The 23,046-nt window shown below is 59.0% G+C and overlaps 2 protein-coding genes across 8 annotated transcripts; both read left to right on the top strand.

Moving 5' to 3' along the window:
- Positions 1–2,356: 2,356 nt before the first annotated feature.
- Positions 2,357–11,641, top strand: SLC11A1 (solute carrier family 11 member 1). Of its 6 annotated transcripts, none has more exons than XM_059052129.2 (15): positions 2,357–2,451; positions 2,968–3,101; positions 3,904–4,026; positions 4,327–4,446; positions 5,374–5,480; positions 5,924–5,994; positions 6,338–6,405; positions 6,581–6,736; positions 7,337–7,495; positions 9,116–9,205; positions 9,354–9,473; positions 9,887–10,036; positions 10,496–10,569; positions 10,986–11,139; positions 11,279–11,641. In XM_059052129.2, exons 1-15 carry the CDS (start codon positions 2,445–2,447, stop codon positions 11,384–11,386), a joined length of 1,641 nt encoding a protein of 546 aa, XP_058908112.1. In that variant the 5' UTR covers positions 2,357–2,444; the 3' UTR covers positions 11,387–11,641. The 6 variants fall into 6 exon arrangements, 5 of the variants coding, with proteins under 5 accessions (XP_058908112.1, XP_066882970.1, XP_066882969.1 ...); XR_010839201.1 differs by having other exon boundaries at positions 2,359–2,451; positions 10,921–11,139; XM_067026869.1 differs by having other exon boundaries at positions 2,359–2,451; positions 10,921–10,986.
- Positions 11,642–16,015: 4,374 nt separating this feature from the next.
- On the top strand, positions 16,016–21,938 carry CTDSP1 (CTD small phosphatase 1). Of its 2 annotated transcripts, none has more exons than XM_059052155.2 (7): positions 16,016–16,322; positions 17,735–17,883; positions 18,353–18,454; positions 18,570–18,626; positions 19,267–19,359; positions 19,487–19,672; positions 20,209–21,938. In XM_059052155.2, exons 1-7 carry the CDS (start codon positions 16,256–16,258, stop codon positions 20,335–20,337), a joined length of 783 nt encoding a protein of 260 aa, XP_058908138.1. In that variant the 5' UTR covers positions 16,016–16,255; the 3' UTR covers positions 20,338–21,938. The 2 variants fall into 2 exon arrangements, with proteins under 2 accessions (XP_058908138.1, XP_058908137.1); XM_059052154.2 differs by having other exon boundaries at positions 16,019–16,322; positions 18,350–18,454.
- Positions 21,939–23,046: the final 1,108 nt, after the last annotated feature.

Genomic DNA, 23,046 nt, shown 5'->3' on the forward strand with positions numbered 1-23,046 from the left:
CACAAAAGATGCAAAGAGGAAGACATCTGTCTTAGTCAGGGTTCTCCAGAGAAACGGAACCAATAAAAATATAGATGATAGAGAGATAGAGAGATAGATAGATAGATAATAAGGAACTGGCTTATGCGAGGATAGAGGCCAAGAAGTCCCAAGATTTGCAAGCTGGAGAGCCAGTGGCATATATAATCCCAGTTCGAGTCTGAAGGCCTGAGAAACAGGTGGGCCAATGGTGTAAGTTCTAGTCCAACCCAAGTCTGAAGACGGGAGAAGATCAGTGTTCCAGTTCAAAAGGGGAAAAAAAAAAGGGGCTTCCCTGGTGGCGCAGTGGTTGCGATCCCACATGCGGCGGAGCGGCTGGGCCCGTGAGCCACGGCCGCTGAGCCTGCGCGTCCGGAGCCTGAGCTCCGCAACGGGAGAGGCCACAACAGTGAGAGGCCCGCGTACCGGGGTGGGGGGGAAGCAGTCCTCAGGGAGAGAGAATTCTCCATTACTCAGCCTTTTGTTCTCTTCGGGTCTTCAACTGGTTGGATGATACACCATTAGGGAGGGAAATCAGACTTACTTAGTCTACTGATTAAAATATTAATCTCCTCCAAAAACACCCTCACTGACATACCCAGAATGTTTGACCAAATTACTGGGCACCCCATGGCCCAGTCAAACTGACACAAAAAACTAAACCATCACAGCATCCTACCCCAGCCCCACCCCCAGCCACCACCATGTGAGTCCAAGGTAGCGACTGCAAACCGGTGTAAACCCTAGAGGTCAAGGATGGTGACCGTACCTCGAGCAACAGGACTGCACGACGAGCGACAAACCCCAGTGCTGCTCCCTCCTCTCTGACCCGCCATTCACCCCCCTACCCACACCCACGCCTCTCCTGTCCCTCCAGCCTCTTCAATCAATGAGGAGCCAGGAAATTGGCTGCCTCTCCCCACCCTGGTTTCCTAAGCTTTGGCTCAAGTTTTGGACTCAACATGGGGATACATCATATCCCAGATCAGGTCTGGATGTGAGAACCTGCCCCGATTTTCTCTGAGTCCTGAAGTCACAGACTTTGGAGTTGGAAACCCCATGACAGTTCAAGGTCTGAATCTTCTTGGCAGAAAAGAAAGGCTACAGGGCATGGCAGGGAGAAGACTCTGTAGGAGGTAAGTGGGGGGATAAAGGAGCTGGCAGCTGGCAAGGAGAAAGAGATTGGGAGCTGCAACGGTCTCGAGGTAATAGATTGGTCACCCTGAAGTGAATCCAGCCCATAGAAATGTATGTTTAGATTACACAAGATTTTCAAAAAAATTTAGCCTAGTATTCAAAAAGCATATGTTGCATACATTTTCCAGCATCCTTGACAAGTCAGAGGACATGATGACAGTGGACCCACATTTCCACATGACAATTGGCTGGAACTCTGTAAGCACTGCCCTCTTCAGACAGAGTTTATGACCTTTGTTTTGCTACAGTCCACCACTCCCTATGACCGTACCCACCCCCCAACTGAGGCTTAGCATCTTTTGTCATTCAGCACTGAGCTGGCACTATTTTTCACTTTTTTTTTTTTTTTTTTTGGTTGCACTGCGGCAGCATGCAGAACTTCCCCGACCAGGGATCAAACCCGTGGCCCCTGCAGTGGAAGCGCGGAGTCTTAACCACTAAATCACCAGGGAAGTCCTGAGCTGGCACTATTTTTTTCATTCCCAACCTGTTTCATAGTTCATCTTACCTGCCTGGCCTCCTTGGACACCTAAACTTTTAACCACTTAGCTAGTCTGAGCCCTTCCTTTAACAGAAGAAACAAGATCAGAGACAGGACACGCTCTGGTGACAATGTCAGGTGAATCGGTGGCAGAACAAGGACCAGAATTCCAGCGCCCCTTCCTTCTGAGGATCTCTTTGGCCTGAATCTTCAATGCATGTCCCTGTGGCAGTGCCTGGAAGGTCTTTTCCTCTGAGGCACCCTGGGAAACTGAGGTCGAGGTAGGCATCAGAACTCCCTTCCTCCTGTTAGGCCAACCACTGGCCATGGGACTTAAGAATGAAAAGGAGAAGAGTCTGACTGTGCAGGGTGAGAGAAGGGGGAGGCAGGGGGCAGTCACGTGATCTAGACATGAATGCCCAAGTGGCAGGAAGTGCCTGAAATCAGAGCTAACTTGAGAGGCACAGAACTCGGGGTGCCTGGAAGGGAGCCAGAGGAGTTGTGGGACTCAGGCCAGGAGGGGAACAAATGGCCATACTGTGGTCACCCAGACCCTTCCACCAGAGCTGGCCACTTCTGCCTTTGGAAAGTGTTTCACAATGCCCCGTGTATGTGAGGACAGCCCAGCTCAGCTGAGGATGGGTAAGAGGGTGTGGATTCACACACTCACCAGCACCCAGAGAGGAAGCGTGGCCAGAAGGGCTGCCCAGCACACCACTTGTGCAGAGTGCCTGAGTCTGCGGTCCTCATGACAGGTGAGTGGCCCCCTCCGGGGACAGAGCCTGGATGGGGGTGGGGGAGGGGAAGAGTCAGGGGGGCAAGGACACCAGCCTGGGGTTGGGGTCTTCAATCCCCCAGGGCAGAGTGCCCCCTTGCCTCATCTCTGTGGATCTGGAGCCCCTGGAGCTTCCTTGGCTGCTGGAGGTGGCAGGGATGAGGCCAAGGTGCACACACGGTGGGGCCAGCTTTCCCTCCTCAGAACCCATGTCCCTCGCCACATCCTCCGTGACGAGAGAGATCTGGGTCTGGGAATCTCTGCACTCACGTGGAAGGAGGGTAATCCTGAGGGTCCCGCTTCTCACACATCTTCTGTAATGTTTGGTCTGGGGTGGAGGCGGTGGACCCAAGATGGGAGTCAAGGCCTTCTGTTCAGTTGGGCCTTCATTTCTCCACTTTGCCAAGAGGAGGTGTGGGAAGAGGACAGATGGCTTTAATCCTGGGCCACCAGAAAGAGGCAGGTCACTCACCAAGGCTCATGGGGCCCCTTGCAGGTGACACAGGCCCCCCAAAGCTCAGCAGGACCAGATATGGCTCCATCTCCAGCCCACCCAACCCAGGGTTACAGCAAGAGCCTCCTGGGGGGACCTACCTGAGCAAGAAGATCCCCATCCCAGATGCAGAACCGGTGAGAATGCTGGAAACTTCCTGGGGTCTTTCAGGATGGACAAGATCACATGGGATCTCACAGGGGAAGGGGGGTCTCCTGAAGACCAGGGCAAGTCCCTTCCAGCTCTGAGCAGCAGCGATGGACAATGGCAACTGTTGCCTTCCTGCTTCTGTCGCCAGTGCTTAGCTGGGGCACTTAATATTTGTCTAAAAAGTATCAAGTGGCTTTCTAGATGAATCTCAGCTTTCCTAGGAAGGGAAAGGGACCTGGGGTGAATTCCGGTTGGAGCCTCAAGGATCTGTTGTAACATTTAAGGAAAGGACGCAGACAAGGGCATCGGGAGACGTGGAGCCTGCTGGCTGGCTTCTAAGAGAATATCACCCTGCATTCCCGGAATCTTTAGCAGATGCCCAGGCTGCCAGACCAACCCCCGGAATGGGGGTTGGGGAGACCCTAGGCTCAGTGGACTCCAGAGAGGAGGCCCTGTGGTCTGAGAAGGGACTGGGCAGGGAGGAGCTGGCCCAGGAAAGCTACCCTCTGGGCTCTGAGGATCTGCTGACTCAGGGCCTGCCCCAGGCAGGCTGGTCAAATGTAGACCACAGAACCTGACCAATCCAGAAAGCTGATCTGCCGTGACTCAGCAAATCCGCCGTGCTCCACTAACCTCCTCCCCCCCCCACCCCGGCCCCAGGGTGGCAGCTCCAGGAATGGGGAATGGAGGGCAGGGCTGGCCAGCCTGGGCCCAGGATCCCAGAGGGGCTCACCTGGGGGCTGCCCCCAACCCTGTGTCCAAGACCCCTCACTCCACTTCCCTCCACAGGGCGCGTTCAGCCTGCGGAAACTGTGGGCCTTCACGGGGCCCGGCTTCCTCATGAGCATCGCTTTCCTGGACCCAGGAAACATCGAGTCGGATCTTCAGGCTGGGGCTGTGGCTGGATTCAAAGTGATTGAGTCGGGGCACGGTGGGGAGGGGGTGACCAGGCTAAGGGGGTGGAGACCCTCAGCTTGCCACGTTTCCCCAGAGTGGCCTGCATGGCCAGTGTTCCTGGGAACAGGTGTTAAGTTCAAATGGACCACAAAAGGGTCCCCGAGGCAGCCCTGTGGGAGTGTGGGGGGGTGTCTTCTAGCTCCATCTCCCCCATTCGCTCCCCAGAGGGGTGTCCTTGGTTAGAGGGTCCCAGCAGCTCAGGGCTTATCAGAGACTGGTCCCTCTGGCTGACGGCCTCTCCCTGGCTTCTCACAGCTGCTCTGGGTACTGCTGTGGGCCACTGTGTTGGGCTTGCTCTGCCAGCGACTTGCTGCCCGGCTGGGCGTGGTGACAGGCAAGGACTTGGGCGAGGTCTGTCATCTCTACTACCCTAAGGTGAGCTTGGTGCACCTGGACAGGAAGCACCTGAAGAGGGGACTTGCCCAAGGTGAAAAACAGGTGGGCGTTGGCTCCGGATAATCATTGGCTGGGCTGGACACTGGGGACTTGGCTGTCGTCAGTGTCCAGGCAGGCACACAGAAATTATGCCACTAGATATTTCAAAGGTATCTAATGCAGTGATGCAAGTCACAAAGGTGTTGAAAGAGCTGAAGGAGCCAGGGAAGGAGGTGTTACCCAGGGATGAGAAAGCTGCTAGGCAGGAGCCCAGGGGCCATCATTCGCTGCCAAGCTTCTAGAATCATTGCCGCCACTGCTGACCGGAGCCCATATTGCCTGGCGCCCTTGCTGGTGCCAGCTCCAGAAGCGGGGGGTAAAAATGATGTCTCCCTGCCTTTCCGTTTCCTTTAACTATTTCCTGCTGTTGACCTAAAACAAATAGCCTGCTAGATGTTTCTCCAACGAAGATGGGTTTATTCAGGATCAGCAGAGGACCGGGGAGTCTGCAGCCATGGGGAGCCACGTGCAAGTGTCTGCACGGCAAAGGAAGGAGAACACTTTTATGGAGGGGAAAGGGAAGTTGGCAGGCCGATAGTAAACAAAGAGTCCATGGCTTTTCAGTGGCTGAGTCCTTGCTGGGAACGAAGAGGAGTCTTTCTTCTTCCTGTTGGGCTCTGCTATCTTCGCAGGGCGTGGGAGCTTCCCCTTCTCATCTCCTGACTCTATTTAATTGAAGTTGCTGTTGGTTAATTTTACACCATGAAAACCTAACTGGAAGCCCGCTGGCAGGCTGACTTGCAAATGTAGTTTGCAGGCTTCCAGCCCAGGAGTATAGAGCCGGGTACAGAAAGGTCAGTCAGTGTAGGGCTGAGACAACAGACAAATAATTGGTCCAGCCTTAATGACGGGATTACCTCCCCCTAGGTGCCCCGCACCCTCCTCTGGCTGACCATCGAGCTAGCCATCGTGGGCTCAGATATGCAGGAAGTCATTGGCACAGCTATCGCATTCAACCTGCTCTCAGCTGGACGGTACTCCGGGGGGCCCCCAACTGTTCAGTCCAGGGCTGGGAACAGTTGCTTTTTCCTCCCCAGACCTTCTATTTCCCTGCGTCCACTTCATCCTCCAGTCACCTCTGACTCAGAGCTATTGCCCAATTTGCCAAATGGGGAAATGGAGACCCAGATATGTAAAGTGACTTGTCTCAAATCACACAGATGTCAGTGACCAATGCAGCCTTCAGGACTGCAGCCCCAAGCTCCCTACCATGTGGTCCTCCACACAGCTTGGCCCTTCCTAGCGTGTATATGCCATTTTCCCGTCTCTGGCACACTCCCACTCCCCTCTCCCTTAGCTGTCTGGGGCCACTTGAGTGCCTGCTCCTGGGAGGCCACATTCTACAGTCTCTAGCCCTGAGGAGGGAGTTCCAGACTCCTGGACCGGGCGAGGCTGATGCAGGCCACTCTGGTTTCAGAATCCCACTCTGGGGAGGTGTCCTCATCACCATCGTGGACACGTTCTTCTTCCTCTTCCTCGATAACTACGGTGGGTGTGCCTCTCATCCCATAGGGGACTTGGCGAGTGGGGGACTAGCAATGAACGTAGGAGCTGATTGATGCTCTGCTGAATTGGGAGAAGTGCTCCTGGCAACCTCACTCTGACTGTATGGCCTTGAGCAAGTTGCTTAGACTTCTGTTTCTTCATCTATAACATGTGGATAATAGCACAGAGGTCACAGGGCTGTGGTGAGCCTTCACTGAGCGCTATATGTTAAGCACTTGGCACAGTGCCTGGAACAAAGTGCTCAAGATACCAGCCATTAATAATTGCTTATGTTATAATTTTGGTTGTTTGGTTTTTTTGTTCTGCCCCTTTGTTCTCCCCCTAGGGTTGCGGAAGCTGGAAGCCTTTTTTGGATTTCTTATTACCATTATGGCCTTGACCTTCGGCTATGAGGTGGGAAGCCGTACCACGTCCCCACACCAAGGCCACCCCACTCTGCCCCCTGCAGAGCCTGAGGGGAGGGGGGGGGGCGGACCTTAGCCATGCTCCCTAGCGGCCAGGGTTGGGGTGGAGGGTGAGCATGGCTGCTCAGGGGTGGGGTGGAGCCTGACGGGGCTCCTCTCCACAGTATGTGGTGGCACGTCCTGCTCAGGGAGCACTTCTTCGAGGCCTGTTCCTGCCCTCGTGCCCTGGCTGCGGCCAGCCCGAGCTGCTGCAGGCTGTGGGTATCATTGGCGCCATCATCATGCCCCACAACATCTACCTGCACTCAGCCTTGGTCAAGGTGAGCAGACTGGAGGGGAGGGAGACATGCTCTCTCCCTAAAAGCCACACTGGCTCCGCCCCCAAGGCTGGAGCCCCGCCCCTTTGGCTCCCAACTCTGTGAATTTAGGAGGGAAGTGAATCACTCTTTATTCAATATGCAATAATAGAGTGTCTACTGTGTGCTGGGAGCTGGGGGTCAGTGATGAAAAGACAGATAAGTCTTCTGCCTTCTTAGAGCATGCATTCTAGTAGGAGAGACAGACCATGCGCAAGTAAACAATAAAGGAAAGAAATGGATTGTGAAAGGTGCTCTGAAGGAAACAAAACAGAGAAGTATGATGGAGAATGACTGAGGAGCGGGCTCCTTTAGAAAAGGAGTCAGCAAAGGCCTTTGAAACATGAAGGATGGGAAGGAAGACCAGGGGGAAAGAGATTCTAAGCAGAGGGACTGGCAAGTGCAAAGGCCCTGAGGCAGAAACAAAGGCCAATCCCAGACGGCCATGTAGGGGGCTTTAGAAAGAACTGGGGTTTGGGGGGAACATAGATAGAGGTGTGAGGGTAAAGAACGTTGGGATGACTCTGAGGGACTTTGGTGCTTCTCTCCCTTTGACTTTCATAGTCTCGAGAGATAGACCGGACCTGCCGGGCAGACATCCGAGAAGCCAACATGTACTTCCTGATTGAAGCCACCATCGCCCTGTCTGTCTCCTTCTTCATCAACCTCTTCGTTGTGGCTGTCTTTGGGCAAGCCTTCTACCAGCAAACCAACCAGGCTGCGGTGAGGCACACCCCATACGCACATGCCCTTCAGGCTTTGCTGGGGACTCCAAACAGTGCAGCTAAGCCCTTCGAATCTCTGTCCTGCACTCCAGGAAACTGGTAGGGGAGGGAGTCTGCGACCCTGGCCTCTGGCCAGGAGTCCCTTCCCCACCCCACTGGGGAGACACGCCACATGTAGGCTTGCACGTGGTCAGCCCCACGCCAGGGACTACAAGGCACAGAGGTCCAGGGGAGGTGATTGGGGGGCGGAGCTGAGTCTTGGAGGATCCAGCATTCCAGCTGCACCTTAAAGGATGGGCAGGATTTGCCCAGCAAACTGCAGGGAGGCCATTCTGGGAGGGGGTGCCTGCCTAAGCATGAGCGTGGGGTTAGGAATATGAAGGCAGTCAATTTCTTTTCTTGAGTTTCTAGTGATAATCTTCATTATCAGTAGATAAACTGTCATTCATTCGGCAAAGATTTATCGAGCATTCGTTATGTATCAGCCAGTGTCTTAGGCCCTAGGGATACAGCAGTCAATGATGCAGAGACCTTGCCCTCTTGCACATTAAATTCGGAGGCAGTGAGCAAACAGGAAACAAATCAACCAATCGGTTGATCGGTTTCAAAGGAAAATATGAACGATGTTGTGAAGGAAATAAAGGGGATGATGAAACATAACTGGGGGTGTGGTGAGGGAGGGGCTACTACATTAGGCCATGTGGTCAGGAGAGGCCTCTTGGAGGAGGTGACATTTGAGCGGGCTCTGAAAGCAAAGGAGCCGGCCAGCTCCTCCCTGGCTCTCTGGGATCTGGGACTGTGCCCGTCTCAGTTTTTTTTTTTTTTTTTTTTGGCGGTACGCGGGCCTCTCACTGTTGTGGCCTCTCCCGTTGCGGAGCACAGGCTCCGGACGCGCAGGCTCAGCGGCCATGGCTCACGGGCCCAGCCGCTCCGCGGCATGTGGGATCTTCCCAGACCGGGGCACGAACCCGTGTCCCCTGCACCGGCAGGCGGACTCTCAACCACTGCGCCACCAGGGAAGCCCCTGTCTCAGTTTTTGAGTGAGTCTCTGTCCCAAGGCTCTAACAACTGCTAGCCAGTGTTGGGCGCTTACTGAACGCTGACGGGGTGGGGTGGGGATGGGACAGACTGGCCAAGCCTCCGGGGACATGGGCCCTGCCACTGCCTTGCTGTGTGACCTTGTGAGGTCATAGCCCTCCCTGGGTCTCTGCTCCTTAGCATAAGGAGAGAGGTCTAAATAGGATGGCAAACCATAGTCACACATTGCCTTCAAGACCAGCCGAGTCACAGAGCTGTGGGAAGTGGGTCCCATGTAAGGGAGAAGGGCCTGTGGCGCAGCCTGAGTCACTGCCGGCCAATTGTCTCTCTGTGGTAATGCCAGCTCTTACAATCCAAGAGCAGCTGGAAACCAGGGTCTCATGTTAAATCTTCTCAATTGTAAACGTTGTCAACCAATTCACACTAAAGAAAAAAAAAAATTGTTAGCCAAACAAAATATGTCTGGCTGGATTCAGCCCGCGGGCCACTAGTCTTCAGCCCTTGGTCAAGGCTTGGAGGTCTGATTTTCCAACATTGAGTGTGTGCTTCACATCTCCTTCCTACTGCCCGGTGCCCGCAGTTCAACGTCTGTGCTAACAGCAGCCTGCACGACTACGCCAAGATCTTCCCCATGAACAACCTTACAGTGGCGGTGGACATTTACCAAGGAGTAAGCGCGAGGCAGGGAGGGCATGGAAGGGCTCCATCCAGCTGGTCTCCTCGCCCCGCCCACCTCAGGGGCAGAGCCTGCGCGAGAGGGGGCGGAGCCTGCGCGAGAAGGGGCGGGTCCATGGGTCTGACCACACCCCTCCCTCCAGGGCGTGATCCTGGGCTGCCTCTTTGGCCCCGCAGCCCTCTACATCTGGGCGGTGGGTCTGCTGGCCGCCGGGCAGAGCTCCACCATGACCGGCACCTACGCGGGACAGTTTGTGATGGAGGTGGGGCTGGGGCGGGCCGGGGAGGGCAGGGGACTGAGGACAAGGCACACTACTCGGACATCCGCTTCCCTGATCCTTAAGGCAGCCCAACGGGTGCCCTTATAAGCCCCACTTTACAGATGAGAAAACTGAGATTCAGCGACGTGAGGCCCGAGACTGCAAACCCAGGACTAATAGGAGCCTTTTCTCCAACACGGTTTAGTCTTCAGCAATCAGCTGTGGGAGGGGACCCCCCCCACTAATTTCCCCCCATCTAGCCCCTCACCACCAACTATGGACAGAGCTGCCCCATTTCAAAGATGGAAAAACAGAGTGTTCCTCCAGGCATGAGATGGGCTGAGGGAGGATAGAGGGTCCCTCCCTCGGAACGCAGTCCTGCACCCCGCCACCAAGGTGCCCACCCCCCCCCCCAGGGCTTCCTGAAGCTGCGGTGGTCTCGCTTCGCCCGAGTCCTGCTCACTCGCTCCTGTGCCATCCTGCCCACCATGCTCGTGGCAGTCTTCAGGGACCTGCGGGACCTGTCAGGCCTCAACGACCTGCTCAACGTGCTGCAGAGCCTGCTGGTGAGCCTGCGGGCCCTATCACCTCCTTCCCCCTGTGGAGCCAAACAGGAGCCACGGCAATCCCCCTACGGAGCCTCCCCTACCTCCCAGGCGCTATTCTAAACATACCTTATCTACAAGCCTCATGTACTCCCCACAGCCACCCCAGGGGGTAGGAACCACCATTATCCCCATCTTGCAGATGGGAAAACTGATGCATGCAGTTAAGTGACCAGTGACAAAGCTGGCATACAAGCTCAGGCAGCCTGGGGCCAGAGCCCCCAAGCACTTTCTCCTGCTTTGGAGCCCCTACAACCTTGGAAGGCATAGAGGTGGAGCAATTGAGGTTCAGAGTGGTTAGGGGCCTTTCCCAAGGGTGCACAGTGAGGCAGAGAGTGACTGGAGCCCTGGCCTGCTCCTCCCTCCTTACTGTATTCTAAGGGCAGGGTCCCTCAGCCCCCTCCTCCCGACTCTCCCCAGCTTCCCTTTGCTGTGCTGCCCATCCTCACGTTCACCAGCATGCCCGCCCTGATGCAGGAGTTCACCAATGGCCCGTGAGTACTCCCCAACCCCAGCACTGGACTTACATTGCCATACTTGATCCTCACAACCACCAAGAGGTAGGAATTCCCATTATTCCCACTATCCAGATAAGGTCAGAGAGGTTAAGAAACTTGCCCAGGGTCACACAGCTAGCTAGCAAGTGGAGGAGCCAGGACTGGAATCCTGGGCCAGGGGCTGTTTCTAGAGATTAAGCTCCCCCGCACCCTCACCTCAGACTCTGCTTTTGCCAAATCCTGCCGGTGTGGTGCCTGGAGGGCCCAGGGGGCAGAAGTTGGCCAGGGGTCTGCTCCAGGGCCCACAGCCCTGGGAAGCTGGCTTTGTGTATCCGCCCCCCACCTTAGCTCCAGCCTGGCTGTGGGCACTGGAGGAGATGCAGCCAATCCTGAGCCTCCCTCTCGTCCCCAAGGGTGAGCAAGGCCTTCACTTCTTCCATCATGGTGCTGATCTGTGCCATCAACCTCTACTTTGTGGTCAGCTACTTGCCCAGCCTACCCCACCCTGCCTACTTCAGCCTTGTGGCACTGCTGGCCGCAATCTACCTGGGCCTCACCACCTACCTGGTACTGTTGGGTCAGCGGGCGCCTTGGGGATGGGGGAGGCAAGGAGAGGAGACAACAGATGGAGGGCTTAGCGGGGGATGCACTGGGGCTTCCGCAAAGGTCTTGTCCTCTCTCCTACTCATGGTCACCCCTCCTCCAGGCCTGGACCTGTCTCATCACCCATGGAGCCACCCTTCTGGCCCACGGTTCCCACCAACACTTTCTGTATGGGTTTCCTGAAGAGGATCAGGAGAAGACCTCTGGATGAGCTCCCACCCAGGGCCTGGCCGAGGGTGTAATGAGTGGGGCAGACTGGCCTGCTGGACCAGTGGGGGGCGGGGACGGTGTGTGGAGGCAGCAAGATGGAGTTCTGGAAACAGGCCAACCCTGGTTCCCCTGGTTCCGTAGGGACCTGCTGTCTGCTAGTTCGGACAAGTGATTAACTACCGGATCTCAGTGTTCTCAACTATAAAATGGGGACACCAACCTTGCAACGGATGTAAATAAAGCACTTTAACACAGAGCCTGGCACTTGAGACTTTAAAAAATCATTCCTAAAGTATTTATTGAGCACCTATAGGAGTGACCTGACAGACCAACCCAATTGGGGGTGCGACAGGCTCCAAACTGGTACTTAAAATAGAGTCTGAAAATGATAAATAAACGCTAATTCACTTCTTATCCAAAAGAGCAGGGAAACGGAAACAGGAAAGCACAAAATCCCTGAACCATCAAGAATAGTCCCCCTCCCACTCTCGCTGGAGTGGCCTCAGCCTTTCTGTTCCACCTGAAACCCCTTTTCCAGGCAGTAAAACAGAAGCGCGGTTCTCTCCTCTTAGGGCGCCAAGTCCTAAGGAACCCAAGAGTCGGTGCCTCTGAGGCCCAATTCCTTTGCCATCTCCCCAGGGGACCAGGCGGCCGGGACTCCCACGCCGCGCCGTTAACGCTCCCTGGGCGTTGACTCCCAGCTCCCCCTAGGGGCAGGGACGATCCCGAGCGCCGGTACTGCGCCGAGGCTGTCACTCGGGCCTCGCGCCCGGGGGCCTCGAAATCCGCCCAGGCGGGAAGGTGGGGTGAGCTCTGTGGGCGGGGAAGGCCCTCGGCCGCAGGGAGCGGCCCGGCGCCCTTTCGCCCCTTGAAGAGACTGCACTTTACAGACGTTCCCTGGGCCGTTTCTAGGCTCCCCCAAGTCCCTCCTGCCTCTTCCCGTCCCTCGGACTCCAGCCCCTGAGCTGTGGCGAGAGTCGGCGGCGAGGAGGGGCTACCAGCCCTTTCCCCTAGATTGAGCTTGGAGTGGGCGCTATGCCTGGAAGCACCCCCGATTTCCCGGGGATGTAGCGGGGCAGGCAGCTGGGCTCCGCGCTCTGGTTGAGGCGCTTGTTTATGAGAAGAATTTCCTCTTTCTTAAAAGGGCAACGAAACAAGTGGGGCCCTCCAAGAGGGACGGGATGGGACAGGTCTGGCTCACCCGAGCAACGGTGGAGAGGTACCTGGGTTAGAACGCCGCCCAACCTCCTTATCCCGGCTTGTCCCTGGAGAAGATGGGGCCCCTGCGAACTGAGAGGATGAATGGGGGCCAGGTAGCGGAGAAACCTGCTTCCCTGAGGTGCCCCCAGCTGTACCCCCTGCCCAGCCCTCTGGTCAATTCTCTAGGCATTAGTTGGGCGCCAGCCCCGTGCTAGACGTGGGGAAGGGAGGCACAGTCTCGAATTAAAGATGTCAACTCTCTAGGAGCTGACACTGGGTTGGGGGGAACCTAAGTAAATGACAACAAAACACTGACAATTGGAAGTGTGCGTCAGGCACACCTGCAACCGATGAGGCAAGGCCCACAGAAGATAAACTCCGGGACAATATTTTGAAAGCTCAATAGACAGAGGGAGAGCAGTCAAGGGGGAGACGAGCATGCCGAGCATGCCGGGGGTTGGGGTGGGGGTCAGTGTGTGCAAAAGCTAGAGACTTTGCAACCTTGTTGGGAGTTCCCCAGAAGAACGGGCAGGCTGGTCATACGAATAGTCAAGCCTGGAGCTTAGAACTTGGGGTAAAGGAACCAGCTAAGGGTTGCTCTGGGCCTGGGTAAGGCGTTAGCGATGAAGTCAGGCCAAGGTCAGTCATATCCAGACAGGGACGCCTCCAAAAGGGCTGCTCCCTCCCCAGTAGCTCTGGTCCTCCCAGCCCCCAGGTTCAGATCTAACTAGATGCTTCATCAGCCCCTCGGGCTGGGAGTGGCCTGACACCTTTACTCTCCCCAGAAACTTCCACCCACAACTCCATCCCCACAGACCGGCCCGCCCCCCCCAGACCCGGCACTGCACAGGCATCCTGACTCACTCCACATCCACCCTGCTCTGTCGGAAGGTGCACCACGGTGTGTCTCGGAGCCTGGGAGGAGGACATCCGGCCTTTCTGCTCGGCATTCCCCCCCTACCCACTTGCCTGGGTTGGACCCTTACCAACCCTATTTGGCAGAGAAGGAAGCTGAGGTGCTAGATGAACAAGACACTTGTCCATAGTTGCCAGACCGACCCCGGCTGAATCCTAGTGTTTCTCGACTCACAGTCCCCATGACGTTATCCGTCCTGGAGCGCAAACCTATAAACTATGCGGGTACGGCGACCCCCCCACACCTGCTGTAGTAGAGAGGGTAGAGGGAGAGCAGCTGGGTGTGGACTCCCCTCCTTCCTGAGGAAACCCAAAGAACCCGCCCCACCTTACAGAACGCTCCCACCAGCAACTCTTGTCCTCACAGACCCCAGACCCCCGCACTGCACGGGCGTCCGGGCTCTCTCCGCATCCACTCCTCCCCGGCGGAAAATGCACCGCCGAGCGTGAGAGGAGGGCAGGTCTCGCTGGGAGGAGACCCGCACCGGCGTAGGCTCGGAGGAGACTATGGCGGGGAGCGGTGGGGGGGGAGGGGGTTAGGGGTAGGAGGTGAAGGGAATAGCGGTAGGAGGTGAAGGGAATAGCGGCAGGAGGGGGGCAGCAGTGCCGCCCAGTGCCCTGTCCCCGCGTCAGCTCCCTTGACTCTCAGTGGCACAGTCGGCCAGGTTCCAGCCTTCACAGAGGGAAAGACGAAGGGAATGGAAGGCGAGCAGCCGTGCTCAGGCCAGGGGCGAGGCCAAGGATTCACTCAGCCCTCCGCCGCACACTTCCTTTTGGGGTCGGCGCCGGCTGAGCATCCGGAGAGAATGCCGAGGCCCCGCCCCGGGGCCGTACGTAAGGGGAGGAGGCTCGGCGCGGCGACCGGAATGCAACCTCTGCCCCCGCCGGAGGGCGGGTCGAGTCGCTCGCTTGTCGGGACTCAGTTTATCTATAAAATGGGTTAAAAACGGGTTGTGCTGAGAAGTAAATGAGATGAGAGGCGCAGCCAAAGCAGGACCCAGACGAAGCGCTCGCCGCAAGTTGGCGATTATCGTGATTAAATGCAATGATGGCAGCCGGCCGGCGGCATAGTAAGATGTTCCGGAAAAACCCGAACAAACTTTTTGGCTAACCCAATAGCAGAAGGGGGGTCGTGGCGTCCACAGGATTCACGCCTCTGACCACCTCCTCTCCGCCCTGGTGCCCAGCCCCGAAGCTGGCGCGCCTTCGGGCGAGCGCCGTTCCCCTCGCGGGGCCTCTTGCTCCCCGGCTCCCCCCTCCGCCCGGCCTGGAGGACGTGCGCCGCGTTAGCACCCAGCTGCCGGATGGGACTGGACGCGCCCGCCCCGCCCGGCGGGGTAAGGAAATGCTGAGGCGTGTTTGTCAAGCCTTGGCGTTATGAATATTTTTAAAACGTGAACACAAAATAGTAACGGCAAATGGAAGGAACTTCAGAAAAAAAAAAAACCCACTCTCAAACCTCACCGCGCATACACGGGAGTTTCCCTCGTGAAGAATCTGCGTGGAAACGCGGGCCCCGCGCCCGTCGGTGTGTCTGCACAGACCCAGGTGGAGCGGGTGTTCAAGGTCCTCCAGTTGACGTTGTGGTCCCCACGGTTGGGCATTGAGCCCGCAGAGATGGGGGCCCCACTGTGTGTGGCCGCCGCTTGACTTTACCCCCTGCCCAACAGCCACATCGTGGCTGGCGTGGGGAGTAGAGGAGGGGCCTAGAAAAGCCTCTTGGAGGGGGTGTCATTTCCTCGAGGTCGGTGGGATTTGGCTGTGCGAAGTCGGAGGAAGCGCATTCCAGGCCGAGAGAACAGCATGTACAAAGGCCCTGAGGCGTGGAGGCGCTTGGCTTCTGGCGAGAAAGCCAGGTGGCTGGAGTTGATGTGGCCGGGCGCCAGGTGAGGCGGTTGGGAGAGGTCGGCAGGGGGCATCCCGGGGCAGACAGCTGGAATTTCCACGCCCTACAACTCCGGGTTTAGGGGAAGGGGCCCGAGACACCACCCGGTAGGTGGTGACGGTCACGGTCCGGTTAAGAGCCTAATTGTGTGGATCTGCACAGCCGTTTGAAGGTAGCAAAGAGTCTTTGCACGCTCACGACTTCCCTGCGAGATGGCCCCTAGACCGCCGGAGAGACCCATTTTACAGACTAGACGGTGTTACCCCATTTCCCAGATGAGGAAAGCGAGAAGCTGCCAGCCCCCGACCCTCGGAATGTGCAGAGGTGGAGCCGCGCCGCCCTCGGGGCACTCCCGGGCGTGGGCGCTCCGGGCGGGCCCTGTCCCCTGGCCGCCCAGCGCCGGAGAACAGTGGGCCGGGTGCCGGCCCTGCCACGCAGCCGCAGAGGATCGGCCCCGCAGGCGGGCGGGCGGCAGGAAGGGAGGCGACGCCCCCTGGAGTGCGGCAGGAACCCGGCCGGGCCCGCCTCCTAGCCCGCCAAGCCGCGCGGGCCCCATAAGTGATGAAAGCCCCGGCCAAGTCCAGGTCACGCCGAAACCGTTGCCCTTTTAAGGGGGAGCCTTGAAACGGCGCCCGGGTTCCATGTTTGCATCCGCCTCGCGGGGAGGAAACTCCATGTTGTAACAAAGTTTCCTCCGCGCCCCCTCCCTCCCCCTCCCCCTTAGAACCTGGCTCCCCTCCCCTCCGAAGCTCGCGGGGATCCCTCCCTCCCACCCCTCCCCTCCCCCCCGCGCCCCGATTCCGGCCCGAGCCGGGGGGGAGGCCGGGCGCCCGGGCCAGAGTGCGGCCGGAGCGGAGCGCGCCCGGCCCCATGGACAGCTCGGCCGTCATTACTCAGATCAGCAAGGAGGAAGCGCGGAGCCCGCTACGGAGCAAAGGTACTGGGGCGCGCGGAGGGGCCCGCAATCCGGGCGCTGCGGGGAGGAGGAGGGGGCCGCGACCCTCCCTGGGGCAGCCGCTGCTGCCGCCCCAGGCTCCCGACTCGGCGGGGCCCGAAGCTTCCAACCGGAGGGGGAGCTGGTTGAGAGTTTGAACTCGCAGAGGCTCAGAGACGCGGGGCGGGGCTTGCCCCCTTTGGGGCGCTCCTATCTGCTCGAGGTGGGGAAACTGAGGCAGGGATAGAGAAGGGGCGCCCTCCGGGTTTCCCAGACTGGCTGTGCGCGATGCCCGAGAGTCGCCCCCTCCCCCCCATTGGCGCCAGTGGGGCTGGGAGATGGGGGGGTTGAAGAGGGCGCCTTCAGGCCACCAGCTGAGACTCCGCCCCCTCTGGGCCGCGGTCTGGTCGGGTCGAGGGAGGGGGCGCAGAGGTGACAGCAGGCTGGGGAGGGTTGGAATGATCTCCCGCTACCACACAGCCACGTTCTTCACAAACTTTCGTATCACTCGTGGAGGCGCCGAGCCTCTCGGAGACGCAGAGAGGGGCAACCGCTTTTAAGGATCGCCAGCGCGCCCGCGGGGAGACCCGCGTCGGACCGGGCACTCGGGAGTCCCGGCTGCAGGCTGGTGGGCGCCGGGTCTGTGCGCACACGCACCGACCCGAGATGCCGCCGGCCTCGGCCGGGCACCCCGGGGCTTGACGGGTCTGGGCAGTGGGTCTGCCCCTCCCTGTCCCGGTGTTGACTTTAGAGGCTAGGAAATCCCTCCGGGTCTTCGCACCTGGACCTGGGCCTACGCACCTGTGGCCTGGGCCTAGCTCTGCCCGGGTGGGTGGAAGGGATGTTGGAGGGCGGGTCGTCTATCAGCGGGACGTAAGTTGGAGGTCCGGGTGGGGGCGGAGGAGGAGGGGCCAGCAGATGGCGGCAGGACACTGGCCCCAGGCCCCCACCCCCTGTCTCTGGGCCCAGCCTCAGAGAGGACTTTGGACCTCTGGAGGCAGAGAGGATGGAAGGAGGGGAAGGAGGGCAGGAGTGGGCCCGAGGCCTCAGCTTTCTGTGGCAGGGGCCCTACTGAATAGGCGCAGCTCAGGTACAGGGGATGTCAGGAGGTGCCCCCAGTGGGCTGATCCCCCAGCAGTGATGGAGGCTGTTGGCAAGAGAAAACATCTTCAGTCCCCGCCTTTAGCCGGCCCACTCCCTAATGTGGGTAACTTTGTACCCACACTAAAAGAATTTGTGGGGAGCGGAGGGGTGGCCTGGAGCCAAGACTGTCAGGATGCCACCTTCGTGCGTCTCCCTCAATGAAGGCGGCACGGCCAGACCCTCTCAGCCCAGGGGTTCGCGCCTGGGCGCATGTACCCACCTCTGCAGGCCAGTCACTGTGCCTTCCCCCACCTTGGGCCTCCCTGCTTCAGGTGACCAGAAGTCAGCGGCTTCTCAGAAGCCCCGGAGTCGGGGCATTCTCCATTCACTTTTCTGCTGCGTCTGCCGGGACGATGGGGAGGCCCTGCCCGCCCACAGTGGGGCGCCCCTGCTCGTGGAGGAGAACGGTGCTGTCCCCAAGGTGTGTGATGGCCAGGAGGGCGCTGCAGGGGCACCTGGGCTCAGCCCTCGGGGGGTTTGGGTGAGGGTGGCCTTCATGATCCGCTTGCTCCGTAGGCCCTGGAAGGAGGGTGGAGCCCCCTTGTCCCCCCGTCAAGCCCTCCACCCTCCCAGGCCTTCCCAGTCCTGAATGCCCCAAGACTGCCTCCCAGGGGAGGGCCCCCCCCAACCACGGGAATTCTGAATTTCCCCTTCAGAAGTGGAAGCTTTCCTCTGCCTTGGTTTCCCAGGTCAGGAAGTGAAGCCCAGAGAGCCGGGCAGCCTACCCCAGGCCCCAGAGTTGGCAGGGGCAAAGCTGGGAAGGGGTTGGCCTCTCCCACTGTCCTTGTGGCTCGCCAGGTAGAGGGTTGGGGGAGGGAAGACACGTGGAGGAGAAATGACTGGGGCGTGAGAGAGGTGCCCACAGCCAGCGCCGCCCGTCCCCACAGCAGACCCCAGTCCAGTACCTGCTCCCCGAGGCCAAGGCCCAGGATTCAGACAAGATCTGCGTAGTCATCGACCTGGACGAGACCCTGGTGCACAGCTCCTTCAAGGTGGGCCCTGCCCAGCAGCCCTCAGCCCCGGGTCTCTAAGGGAGTCTGCCCTGGCCTGGGAGGCGGCCTCGGCGGGCCTCGCCCCAGCTCCAGCAGCTCTTTTCCCCCCTCACAGCCAGTGAACAATGCCGACTTCATCATCCCTGTGGAGATTGATGGGGTGGTACACCAGGTGAGGGGCCGGGTGTCGGGGGAGGTGGTAGGCTTGGCATCTGTCTTCCAGACCCCAGGCTCTTCCCACCAATCCAGAGTCCCAGATGGGACTTTGATAGATGTGGAATGTCAGAGGCCCAGAGAGGGTGTGAGACTTGCCTGAGGTCACACGGACCCTCAGGGACTTGGCCCGACTCCAAGGCCTGCAGGGAGTTGGGGTCCTCTTCGGTGCCCCCTCGCCCCACCCTGCCCGGGACCCAGTTCAAGTAATTCAGGATAGGTTGTGTGCTGTCCAGCCTGTTCTCCATTACTTGGCTCGGGGGCCGGTGCTCTGCAGCTCTGGGGTGAGGGGGTTGCCCCCAGGCCCCTACATCTGGCTGAGGCCATGGTGGAGGAAGGGGCTGGGAATTAGTGATTCCCTTTGAGGCAGGGCCCGAAACCAGGAGTTGGAGGTTCATTTTGATTCTCTTCTGGGTGGGTGGGTGTCCTTCCCAGTGGTGGTTGCACCGGCTGGCTGAGGGGAGCCCGCAGGCCATGGGACCAGCCTCCCTCCTGTGCTCCTGTGCCTCCTCCACCCACTCCCTGCCAGCCCCTGGCCACGCCACCCCGCCCCGCCCAGGCCTGTGGGCAGGCAGTCCCCTCACTGGCCCCCCCCCCAGGTCTATGTGCTGAAGCGGCCCCACGTCGACGAGTTCCTGCAGCGCATGGGTGAGCTCTTCGAATGCGTGCTGTTCACCGCCAGCCTTGCCAAGGTGAGCCCTCCACCCTCCGAAGGCCTCCTGGGGCATCTCTGCTTCCTATCCGCCTCCAGCGCACGACCTCTGGGCAGTGACCTCTGGGTTGCCCTTGGCTCTGGATGACCCACCTCCTGCCCCCCAGTACGCAGACCCAGTAGCTGACCTGCTGGACAAGTGGGGGGCCTTCCGGGCGCGGCTGTTTCGTGAGTCGTGCGTCTTCCACCGGGGGAACTACGTGAAGGACCTGAGCCGGCTGGGCCGAGACCTTCGGCGGGTGCTCATCCTGGACAACTCGCCCGCCTCCTATGTCTTCCATCCAGATAACGCCGTGAGTGCCGGGCAGGATGGGGATGGGGGGCCCCTGCTGGGGTCTGGTCCTCCCATTCCTCCCGCTTTCCTCAGTGACCCATGCCTGCTGCCCACCTGCCTTGTCCACCACTGCTGCTCCCTGCCCTTTGTTAGTCACTCAGCTCATCCTACCTGCAGATACAGGGCGCCTGCCATGGGCTTGGGTCCCTGCTGGACACTGGAGCAGTTTCCAATTTTCATACCGCCAGTTGTGAGCTCTTAGTGGAACACGGAAATAATTTAGTGGGTCTTAGTTGGGATTTTTTTAGAAAATGAAATAGAACTGAAAATATCAGAGTGCTTAGCACACAGTAAGGTTAAGTACGGTTCCGTAGAACCTCTGCTCTGACCTGTGTGTAAATGTGACCCACTGGGGCTGCCGTCAGAATGTTTGAAGACTGTGGGTAAGGGGCTTCCAGGAGGTGGCCTGTCGAGCAGTGGGTGCTCAGGATCGACACGGACAGTGTGTGCTCGGGGCCGCCTGCCCCCCTCACCGCCCTACACCCATCTGCTCAGGTACCGGTGGCCTCGTGGTTTGACAACATGAGTGACACGGAGCTCCACGACCTCCTGCCCTTCTTCGAGCAGCTCAGCCGTGTGGATGACGTGTACTCAGTGCTCAGGCAGCCTCGGCCCGGCAGCTAGTGAGGCGCCACGGGGCCAGGACCTGCCCCTGACCACACCCGCACCCCTCACACGTGGACTCTTCCTTAAGAAAACTCAGCGCCACGGGGAAGTGGGCGTCTCCCCGCCAGCCCGGCCAGGCTGTGCAGGGGGCAGCAGGCTGCACCGAGGGCGAGGAATCCCTGGGTCCCTGTGTCAGTGCCTTAGAACCTCCTCCTTCTTGGGGGACCTGTGGGGCCCTGCGTGCTGCCTCCCTCCTCTCTCTCTCTCTTCTCTCTCTCTCTTCTCTCTCTCTCTCTCTTTGCACGGCCATGTTTCTCTGCTGCCACATTGGGTCCCTTGGGCCCTTCCAGTTCTGCCTAGGGGAGGGGCAGGGTTTTGCTGCCCCACACCTTGGGCCCCCAGCCTGGGAACAGTGGACACCAAGTGCCTTGCATAGAGCCCTCTTCTCGGCCCAATTTTCCCAGGGCCACGATCCGGGTCAGCTCTGCCTGGAACACCCTTCAGGTTGCAGCAATCTAGGCTGGTGGGAGAGGACCCAGTTGCCCCACCTCCTACCTTGGGACTGCTATAGCCTCCACTAATCTCTGCCTAGGAGGGCGGGGAGGGTAGAAGATCTGTTACCACTGGTAAAGGGAGCAGGGGGTCTGTCCTTCAGGACCCCAGAATCCAGCTTCTCTGGGCTCATCAGCACCTGAGGACCGCTTCCCACATGGCCCAAGCTCCAACCTCTCACTTCTGCCTTGACCACCCCGAGGCCCTGGGGTTTGGTGCCCCAGCTCCGAGTGTGGAGGCATATAGGCAGGATCCCTTTGAGGTGCCATATAAATATGTATATGTGTATATAGATTTTTAGGGGAAGGGGAGAGGGAAGGGTTGGGGTGGAGACACCCCTCCCTCACCCCTTTCCTGGGCCCATAAACTGGGGGGGAGGAGGGAAAGGATTTTTACATTTTTTTAAACTGCTATTTTCTGAATGAAACAGGCTGGGCCAAAGGGCCCCAGGCCCTGTCCTTTGTCCCTCACACCCTCTTCGATCCGTTTATTCATACATTCAAAAAACATTTGTTGAGCACCTCCTCTGTGCCCAGCGCTATCCTAGGCCCACCATGGCGTGTGCGCGTGTGGGTCTCTACACCACCTAATGGGTGCCTCCCCCACCCACCCCATACTTCACTGGTGCCTTTAGGGGATCTGTAGGAGGTGGGACCCTTCTTGCGGGTTTTGGGGGGCTCCAGGAAGCCTGGCCAAGCTGTCCCCTTCCCCTGTGCCAACCCACCCCTGCAGCCCTCTGCCTCGCCCCCCGCTGGCTGGGGGCAGCTCCCAGGACGTGCTGCCTTCCAGCTCTGAGTCCTTTATCTGGAACCCCTTCCCCAAATGCTGAGTCTGGTGGTTAAGGCCTTGGGCTCTCCCCAGGGCCTGTCGGTTAAGGGGACCCACATACCAGTGCCAAGGGGGATGTCAGGTGGAGATGTCGTTACCCTTCCCCCCCCCCAGAGAGCTGGGGGTGGGAGGGAGGACAAGGTTGGTCGGAATCAGGTGACCTTCCCATCTAAGTGCCTTCTCTGTATCGGAGAGCCCCAAAGTGTGATGAAAACTAAAGAGAAAGCCAGACCCCCCTATCCTGACTCTGTGGTTATTGGGGGGAGGCTTTGACGTGCGGGGAGTCCCATGAAGCCACGCCTCGCTTCAGGAAACCCTTAGGAGCGAAGGCGGTAGTAGTGGAGGGAAGGGCTGCCCTAAGCCCCCTGGGGCTTCAAGTCTGAAAGTGCAAACTTTGGATCTGAGTGCATCCGGCTGTGCTATTTAATTCTACCTCTCTTGGCCTCAGTTATCTAATCTGCAAAATGGAGACAGGCCCTCTTTACAGAATTGATTAAATGCCTGCACAGGGAGGACTCAATATTATTAGCTCCAAGGCAAGCTGAGATGCGTCCCTAGGAGAGGCCCCTGGAAGGTATTCGGAGACGGGAGGGGTGTGGTCTCCGCTCCGGAGCGGAGGGGAGGGGCTCATGAGGCCCCAGAGTGGGGAGGTGGGGTGCGGGCGAGTTAGAGGGAAGCCAAGTTAAGCTCCAAATGGAAGAACTTGGAACGCGGCGGACCCGGGCCGCGTGCGGGCGGTTGAGGCGTCGCGGGCTACGCTGCGCCGCGCCGCCGGACGTGCTGGCGGGCTGAGGCGTCTGGGGCTCTGGAGAGGATGGGTGGGGTCGCGGGCTCGGTCTCGTTCACCTCCGCACCCCCTCCGACTGCGGCCTCTCACTACCCGCCAGCCGCACCCTCGCACGAGCCTCTGGCCCACTTCCTGCCTCCGCCCCTCCGGCCCTGGCAGCACTTCCTTTGCAAAACTGGGCAGCCCCAGGCCCTGGCAGGAAGTGCCTTCCCGGCCCGCCCTCTCCTGCTTCCCACGGTGGCCGCTAGAGGCCTCTGTCCTCGCGGACGCCCTCTGGGCACACACACCCAGCCCTTTCCCCCACCCCGCCCGTGGCTGGAAAGACGAGGGCAGGCTTCATTCCCCCCTCTCCCGGGAGTGGGTAGCTTCTGGCTCCATTACGCCCGCCCGAACAAACCCACTGTGGGAAAGGAAGGTCTGCCCCTCCCAAAGGTTCCCGCAGCTCCACCTTCCCTACCCCTCCCACCCCCTCCCACCCTTACCTTGTGAATCCAGCCTCAAGGCTGCCTGCTGGTGCCCCAGATGGTGATCTGCCCCCCAACTCTCTGAGGGGATCTGCA

Source organism: Kogia breviceps, chromosome 2, assembly GCF_026419965.1.
Source record: "Kogia breviceps isolate mKogBre1 chromosome 2, mKogBre1 haplotype 1, whole genome shotgun sequence".
NCBI lineage: Eukaryota > Metazoa > Chordata > Mammalia > Artiodactyla > Physeteridae > Kogia > Kogia breviceps.

Coding starts and splice junctions, on each gene's coding strand:
- CTDSP1 (XM_059052154.2), top strand. CDS start 16,256: ATGGACAGCTCGGCCGTCATTACTCAGATCAGCAAGGAGGAAGCGCGG. Junction 17,884..18,349: donor AGAACGGTGCTGTCCCCAAG/GTGTGTGATGGC, acceptor CCGTCCCCACAG/CAGACCCCAGTCCAGTACCT. Junction 18,455..18,569: donor TGGTGCACAGCTCCTTCAAG/GTGGGCCCTGCC, acceptor CCCCCCTCACAG/CCAGTGAACAATGCCGACTT.
- SLC11A1 (XM_067026867.1), top strand. Junction 3,102..3,903: donor CCATCCCAGATGCAGAACCG/GTGAGAATGCTG, acceptor TTCCCTCCACAG/GGCGCGTTCAGCCTGCGGAA. Junction 4,510..5,373: donor TTGCCCAAGGTGAAAAACAG/GTGGGCGTTGGC, acceptor ACCTCCCCCTAG/GTGCCCCGCACCCTCCTCTG.